This window comes from Musa acuminata, chromosome BXJ2-5 (assembly GCF_036884655.1).
Source record: "Musa acuminata AAA Group cultivar baxijiao chromosome BXJ2-5, Cavendish_Baxijiao_AAA, whole genome shotgun sequence".
Taxonomy (NCBI): Eukaryota; Viridiplantae; Streptophyta; class Magnoliopsida; order Zingiberales; family Musaceae; genus Musa; species Musa acuminata.
Genome location: NC_088342.1, coordinates 19,115,243 through 19,124,355, shown reverse-complemented (window position 1 = coordinate 19,124,355; position 9,113 = coordinate 19,115,243). Strand labels below are relative to the sequence as shown.

The following is a 9,113-nucleotide window of genomic DNA, read 5'->3' as shown; positions in this document are numbered from 1 at the left end:
TCTTCTTGACGAGTTCCAATGAGCTTCTCTGGCAAGCTCTGAGACTTCTCGGCTAGTTCCGTCAGAACTTCCGACGAATGTCGGGACTTCCGACGAATGTCGGGACTTCCGACGAACTCTCAAACTCCCAATGAAGTCGCGTCCTTGACTCTAGGACTTCATTTTGCTTCATGTCTTGCTATCGTAGTTAATCCTGCATATGTAAAACACACTTCGATTTAGATAATTAATACTAAGCATTAATCATGTTGTCCGGCATGTCATTGATGTTGTCCGGCATGTCATTGGTCCCTCGATGCTTCGTTCGATTCTTTGGCCATCGTCCTCTCTTGCGGCCTATTGCCCAATCGGCCAGTTGACTCTACAACTCTGATATCCTTGGCGTAATATCCGTTCTTCTTGGCCCGATACCCGAATCCACGGCCCGAAGCCTTCTATCGATACGCAACCGTTCCTCCGACCCGACGTCCAATCTTCTGACATGTTTTCCCCCGGCACAATATGATTCTTCCTCCTTTAATTATCTCATCTTAATCGAAGCATCCTGTGTTACTCAAAATGCCGATTAAAACATAAACACTTATCGATTTATTTCATCATAAAAATTTGAGATTCAACAATCTTCCCCTTTTTGATGATGACAACCAATCAATGGCGGAGTTAATCTTAACTCCCAGAGTTTAAATAAACTCCCCCTATCAATATGACATATAACTCTTGGATTCAAAAATCCAAGCAAACATGTCATGATAAAACCATGCATGATATCAATATACTTCTCCCCCTTTGTCATCAACAAAAAGGTGAAGTATCACTATTAAGTGTTTAAACATACAAGTTCAAATCGTTGCATGAAAAAAACATAATATTAAGTTTTATCATCATGCAGTTTGTAGTTAAAATATTCAAGCTATTAAGTCGTAGATATGCAAGGTAGTACAATATACAAGCTAGCAAATTTAAAGATGTGCAAGTTAGCATATTTTTGTATCTTCTTGAGATTTCAAGCTAGCAATTCTTTGTGATGTTCAAGATAGTAATTTCTTCTCTTTTGAGAAGTGCGATTATTTTTGCTTCCTTTGCAAAAACGCAAGCTAACAAAATGTTATATTATTTTATAACATGGAAGCTAACAATTTGAGATATTCAAAAAGCAAGTTCTTTCTTCTCTTTTGAGAAGTGTAATTTTTGCTTTTTTCTTGAATTGTGCGAGCTATTATCTTTTATATCCCCCTTTGTCATTGTCAAAAAGAAAGGAAGACACTTTATATCAATTTTTAAATTATGATAAAGGTAAGTATCAATATTATTTGTGCATCATTATATTTTCAAATTAAAACATGCACAATTTCAAAAACCTTACATTTCATTTTTCATGCACGATACCGAATAAATCATAATTTGAAAATTGATACTTACCTTTATCATAATTTGAAAATTGATATAAAGTATACAATTGAGCATATCATTATGAGAATATCATACATGAGCATATCATACATATTGAGCATTCATATTTTGAAAACTCTCGATGAACTTCCGGTGAACTCTCAACGATCTTTCGGCGAGCTTTTGGTGAACTCTCGGTGAACTTCCGATGAGCTTTCGGTAAACTTTCGATGAGCTTTTATTGCATCGTCTGATCCTTCGGTATATCCCCCGATTCATCCAACCCGATGCCCGATCATTGACTCCGGCACAATATTCGATTCTTCTTTAATTGTTTTGCCTTGTTCACAGTCGTAGTTAGTCTTGCATCACTTATCTCAATACATGGATTAGATCATTAGTTCATCAATTGATTTCATCATTAAAATACGAGATTCAACAAAGGTATCATTAAACATTCAATATTCTATAAGCGGATAATTCAGTTAAGTCATTCTCTACTGAGCACCTGCACAACATCCCTAGTGTCCCCACATAAATAACCATGAGACCAATTGTCTCCATCATATAGACTGGTATATAGTACATTGGTCTGTCCGATTATCTCGATGTCTCCCTCGAGTAACCTATAACCGAAAATGTTTAGGATATATATTCAAGGGTGAATTGATCTCATTATCATGATCTATATAATTCTCATTGCACAAATTCAAGGGCATCATAATATATACATTATCTAATATAAAGTAAGAAATATAATAATAATAATAATAATAATAATAATAATAAATTATCCAGAATGTCACATGTGTCATTACTCACGTGATTAGCTTGCAGGGCACTTGTAATTAGCAGTTATTGGAATTCCATAGTATATTCTTGCATGGACTGATCCCTTCCTTGATATAAATAGTGTTACTTCCTTTATCTTTCTTTCATATATCCTATAAGGTAGAACCCTTCTCGTATGAGTTTTTTAAATCATGTCCATGATACATTCTCATCATTGTTAGTTCAAAGAAGATAATACATTCTCATCATTGTTAGTTCAAAGAAGATAAGCTTTCTTCTACGCAAGCATATGTCCAATTAACTCGAGTCATGTAAGCTTCACCCTATCCTCGTTATAGTCATGCATATCAAAGTAAATTTTGAGTCCATAAGTCTAATACCTTAGTATTGATCGAGTTAGTGTAGGAGAATATATTGATGCGAGCTTTGACATAATCTTATAGATGTCTCTCTATCGTATTTGTGTATACTGATATATCCATAAGTCTAATATCTCAGCATAGATAATTAGATCTTCGTGATTGCGATCTCTCGAATGGGGATGTCTCTCTCTTTCTTTTGTTAAGATGTGTTTTACTCAACTTAATCATCCTTTGTCTTAGGATTTATTTGGGCTCGTATCCAACGGATTATGATCTCCATCTATGCAACAGAGAAGCGACATGAGAAGTTTTCACATTGAGAGGGGAAGGGGAGTGCATTGCGGAGAGAGAACACACTAGGGATTCCAAACTTAAGGTTGCATCGTTGGACCATGTTAGCGCTGGAACTGAGACATTGGCGCAGAGGGTGAAATAAGGCGTCGAATGAAAATACGAAGCATTGAACTATAGAGGAGGGCTTCGAATGGGAGGAACACTCGTGGTGGCATTAGGGTAAACCAGAAGTCAAATTGCTTTGACAGGGAAGTGATGGATAAGTGAACCAATTCTGTGTCTAGTTTAATAATCACATGTGAATTGAACGGATTAGCATGTTCTTTTAAAGCAAAAAAACGAATGCTCTGCGAAAATAATGAAAATGGAACACTAATTGAATTTATGAAAATTAATTAATTAATTAATTTAAAAAAAACTTTTCTTTAAGAATTTATATAAAAATATAAATAAAATTTTATATTATTAAGTGTGAGAACCAAAGATTTTTGCCTCCAAACAAAGGACTCGACACAATCAAAGGCAGTCGGCCCCACCATTATCGTGAGAATTGCTCAGTGTTTCCCACAATCATAGTCAATGTTACCATTGACTAAGAGAGAGAGAAGAAACAAAACTTCAACGGTGACACGCCACCACTGAATGCTTTCGAGGGAACGATTCACTTCATCTAAACTGTAGGATTTCCCTCTTTTTCTTTTCCTCTATTTAGAAAAAAAAAATCAACTCAGAATGATAAATATTTTCTTTTAAGTAATTAAAAAAATTTTAGATGTTGGATTTTTTATAGTTTGGTGCAGATCTTGAAAGATGTTTTACTCTGCGGCTCATAACATCATGATCTTAGTCGACCAGCAACAGCAGCTAAAAATCCTAATCGATGGAATTCAAAACCCTGCTGCAATTCCAATTTCCAACTTCAAATCTTCATTTACATAATCCAGGGATCAAGTGACCTTGAACACTTGATCAGCTCATGAATTACTCATGGAAACAACAAAATATGAGTAAAACATGTAAACAAACACGGCCTAGCTAATTGAGCTTGTTAGGCAAATGGATGCCTGCAATTACATATATGCAGGCATTGCATACACAAGTATAAAAATTAAAACAAATTAGCATTGGTTTGGACAAACAGATCTGTCCATCTGCCGTGTCGGTTTAGTACTGTGCTCGATTCCATTTCCTTTTTCTTACTAAGAAGTATGCTGCGAGTGAAGAGAAACAAATTGTTAAGCACATGAAAGACACCATGAAAAATCTTAAGTTTTTTCTACCTTGATGTGGTTGTGTCATGGTAACTCCAGCTATCAAAAGGATCCAATTTAAAAACCATAATCTGAATTCAAAAAGCTTTCGTACTCGGTTCCTTTAAGAGAGATGTAAACATCATCCCAGTTCTCAACCTGCTCGTGCAGTGGTCTTGTGTGTATCTTCACATGTCGGCTAACCAGCTTTCTCTGAGGTACTCTCAGGAACTTTAGGACATCCATTAGCTTCTGAAGAAACGGATTAATGAATTGAGAGTGTTTTCTTCCAATCGCAAAAGGGTAATTTGTCCAACAAAGAGATGCAAAGTACTCACGGTGTGATTCCGAACGAGATCCTCATAGTACAAAACAATATGGGGGATGCTCTTGAAGTACCCCAGTGCATCGGTAGCAAACTTATCCGTGTGCTTAAGGGTTGGAATCAATTCAGAGGTATTGATCCTGGGCTTGTATCTTGCGAGTATGTTGGCCTGTTTGTGATTTCCATGAGAAGAAAAAGTTGGAGACTTTGCAATGCAAGCTTGTCGATGTGCTTTTTCAATCATGAAAAGAACTGACCTCACTTTCTGAATGTACATGAGCTTTATGAGTCCCATGTAATTGCCTAGCGCTGCGATCATGATCGTTTGCAAGTTGTGAGACCAAACGACAAAGTAGATTTCTCCTGAACAGGAATATCACAGAGACCCCTCTTTGACTGAAGTATTCAACTACTCTTGCATGATTCTCCATAAGACCCTGGAATAGTGCCATGGAAACAAGGGATGTTAGAATTATACTTCTGTTGGAAGATTAAGGGTGTTGCAGGAAGATGATTTTAGATAGGATTAAAGATGATCATGGATGAGACAGGATAGGTGACTGATAAGAAAATATGCAGATAAAACTAGTAGCTTAAGGCCTGACACTGACAACGAATACATAGAGAGGAATTATGTTTGTCTCCGAAGACATTTATTGTAGTCGAACCTAGATCAGGGGCAGAGAACAATTTCCATCAATCGTCCAGTTGTGTCCAAATCTCTGTATATTTTGCAATCAAGCAAATCACAACAAATATGACAACTCAAAGCATGGCTCAATCCATGACACCCAGACAAGGTGCAGAAACCCAACTTTCCATAACTTTGAGGCTTAGGAAGGAATAGATTTCTGCATACCGAAAAGGAGCTTATTTTTGTTCACAAGAAACTATGTCCTGCAGAGTCAAGAGGATTTATAGTACGGTATTTCAGATAGGAAGAAGAATTGAAGTCAACAATCTATAGTACTTCATTAATTAGCTACTTTGGATCTCCTTGCTAAATTTATGGTTTTTCAAGCCCTAGAAAGAGTAGTTAATATTCCTGATTTCATTTATATTATCTTCTAATAGAACATATCTAGTCACATTTCTGGCATTTCTCTGCCTCTGAAAGATACATCTCTTGGTTTCAAGTATTAACAAATTTTCAAGAGACATGACTATCAGATAGTTGGGCGATGAGGCTAATGTTTGCAATGAAAGTTTAACCTTAACCCATAACAAACAAATCATGCACCACCTCATTTCTAGTATGCTGGTGGCATCATCAATAATTCCAGTTTCAAACATTACCTAATATTAAATTTCACATTGATTTTTTCCACTCTAGCATGCTATAAATTGTTAGATATTTGAACGTGTAGTGGTTCATGTGGGTGGCACAGATACCTTAATTGGGAAGCAAGAATTTTAAATCACACAAAAATTTCCACAATAATAAAATTGATTACAATTAATATACAACTTATGTTCTTGAAGGCTAAACCTCTCTCTCTCTCTCTCTCTCTCTCTCTCTCTCTCTTTCTTCCCCATTTTAATTCTCTTCCCTTTCAACTATGTCCACCCATTGTGGATGCTTCTCACACACTCGCCCATGCACCTCACCTCTCACCCTCACAACCACTCCTGACACCGCACCTCTGTGCAGCACTTCACACCACAACAATGTCCCACAGCACCTTAAGTAATGTCAAATGCCTCACAATTCATGCCTTGATAATCCCACATACATATTATGTGAACAACCTACTCCAAATCAGTTAAGGAGAAGCAATCCTTACCAAAATTTAACAATTTCTTAACCTAATCAGTAGGACCAAAATAATCAATAGAAGCCACCTTCCCAACAGAATTCATCTATTTTCCAGCACCAGTTCAGTGCAAGAAGTTATGTAGCATCCTCAATTTGTTCCAGCAAAAACATCCTTATACATAGCCATCCAGACTAACAAATTCTTTTAAATGTTTCACATATTGCATTCATTGACTAATGCTCTTCTTTTTTCGAGTAAAAGGAAAATACTAAGTACAGCATGCTTGCCTCCAGTTTGCAACTTAAACTATGAGCTAACTAATGAAATCACATTAGCACCTTCAGCTCCAGGTTGTCCTGTACAAGATTAAATAATAAAATACATGTTAGCTTTGGCTTACCAATGGATTTTATCGATGAACCCTGATGACTCTTACCTCAATTGCTTTTCAGTCTAGCTGCCCGAGCAGCTTTATTACCTCAAACTAGTTACTTTGTCCAAGGTTTACGCATAGAATATGATCCACGAATTCTCTTGCCAGCATCTTGTTTGAGAAGCTTACGTATCGAGTTTCTAATTGCATATATGATTAGTTTCTATTGATCTAGCACATTAACAGAGTAAAAAACTTAATCCTGCATCAGATAAAAATATAACACCAAGAGATATTATCTTAGTGTTGAATGAAGAGCTTTACGGCTTTACCTGATTCAGCATCCACTTCAAGCCAACAGCAGCTATACATTCATTTTTTGAAGCACTGCTGTACCAGTCCAGATTGTAAATTTTGTCCAATGTTCTTATGATTGTTGATACATTACTCCTCCTTTCTTTGGGAGAGAAAATCTCGCCATTAGAACTAATGTTAATATGGCTATTCAAGAGAGTCTCAAACCACCCACTTCCAGACCTCTGCATCGACACAATAGAGAAAAACCGAACTGGTGTGCATGCACATTCATCCCTGAAGCTCATATGAATGGTTAGATAGATTGCTGCCACAAGCCAAACTAAAACAAATTACCAGAAAACAGATAGATACCTGCTATAAGTGGTGGGTACTGGATAATGCACATATGGTATTTCATAATATGGAATGTCAGGTTTGCTGCAAGGTGCTTCCATTATCTTGATCATCAATTTTCTGGGTCTGCTTTGTATCCCTATCTGCTTTAAACTTACTGAAGAAATATAGATGCCGCATATCATCATAGCAGCTAACATAAGCATCCTCAACACGACGTGCATTTTCTTTGGTGCCTTTATGGCGAGTGCATCCTGCAATAGATGTTAGAGAAGTTAAAATTTGGTGCCTGGATAAAGCCTGATCATGTATAAGAACATTCTAGCCTTTGGATATTCTTGCCAATGATGAAGTAGGTTCACGGCTGATATGATAAATGAAAATAAACAGCTTCATTTAAGAAAATAGTAGTTCCAAGTTTCAGAAGCAGAAAGGATGGTGTTAACTGATGCATGAACCTAATGGGATGCATAATGTAAAGAGGGAATAGTTTGACAGAAACCTGGAAGGTTTGACCAGTGTCAAACAAAAACAAGCAAATGATAAAAAATTTAGCGAAGACTGAGGTGTTTAATCATCAGCTCAACTAGCTTATGAAACAGATCAACTCCAATAAGATGCCTTAATCACTTGAATCACAACACAGATTGATATCACAGGGAAAGACAGGATTTTGAACCAGCAAGAAACACCTGAAAAGAAGAAAGAAGTTTCGAGGATGACCAATCAAGTAAGGTGAAAAGATGGACAAACTTCCAAGTAGCTTCTCTGCTGTTAAGATCAAGCGTGGTGCTCAGAACCCAAAACGAAAGGAACCATTTCCAGAGATTACCAAGTGTTCAATGCCCGGATCAGATGATGCAAACCAAAGAAAGAAGAGGAAAATAAAAAAGTCCCATTATCACTACCAAACAAGATCAAGATTCCGACTTTCTCGTTCCTCCAGCCACAACAATGAGAATCCACTGATACATATGAGAAGAAAAGACAAAACAAAACAAAACTCACGGAGCACTGGCAACTGAGAACAATCACCTTGTTGAAGCAGCAGCGCTCCTCCACCATTTTATTCTCTCGCCTTATTTCCACTTTTTTTGCTCGATTCCCTTATTCGAAAGGGAGAAGCTTTTTACCAACGAGGAGCTTCCATCACCCCTCTCTCGCTTTCTCTTTCCCGCTTAACAAATTGTTTCCCTTTAACAGCCAGGTTATAGATGGGGGAGAGAAACCGGAGTACAAAGCTTCTTCCCAGCCCATTGAACTGCCCTCATAAACTACCATCATTACCTCCGGAAGCCACAGAAGCGCTCCTCTTCGTTCCTATCCGCCATTTCCGTTCTTTCTCCTCGTAAATAACTAGCTTCCATCTTCGCTCTCTCTCTCTTTCTCTCCACCGATTTCTTCGAACGCGCCAAACGATACATCTGTCCACAGGGAGGTGGCAGGGCCTTCCGAGAAAAAGGCCAGAGAGAGAGAGAGAGAGAGAGAGAGAGAGAGAAAAGCAGAAATAATTAATGCAGCAGCGAGAGGATGTAATAAGCATTTATTTAATGTGATACGGAGATCTAACTTGAAGCCCAAATCCATGATTTGGTTATGTGGAAATTAGGGTTGTACTGAAGCCATCCATTGGCTATCTTTCACTTCTGCCTTCCTCGCCAAAGTGTGAGGGGCAAACATGGAACATGGTCATTCCGAGAATGTTATATTTGGATTAATATGGCTCGAAAACTTCTTATGAATTACTTAAATATTTGGATTAATTTCTCTCATTGATGGGAGGAAAGGAGGAAGATTTCTCTTATTCGTAATGCTATGACAACTTCTAATATAGTTGATGGAGCTCGAAGAATTTGATATTTAAAGCTCAGACCGATGGGTAGGGTATATACATGATTAATGTTTTAGATATGAAAAAAT

General features: G+C 37.3%; 1 protein-coding gene across 1 annotated transcript; it reads right to left on the bottom strand.

Moving 5' to 3' along the window:
* Positions 1-3,736: 3,736 nt before the first annotated feature.
* Positions 3,737-8,673, bottom strand: LOC135612569 (uncharacterized). The gene is made up of 7 exons (XM_065109012.1): positions 8,229-8,673; positions 7,212-7,447; positions 6,875-7,133; positions 4,670-4,849; positions 4,426-4,581; positions 4,118-4,339; positions 3,737-4,048 (listed from the first exon to the last, which is right to left on the bottom strand). The coding sequence occupies exons 1-6, from the start codon at positions 8,256-8,258 to the stop codon at positions 4,166-4,168; spliced, it is 1,035 nt and encodes a 344-aa protein (XP_064965084.1). The 5' UTR covers positions 8,259-8,673; the 3' UTR covers positions 3,737-4,048; positions 4,118-4,165.
* Between the last annotated feature and the right edge of the window lie 440 nt (positions 8,674-9,113).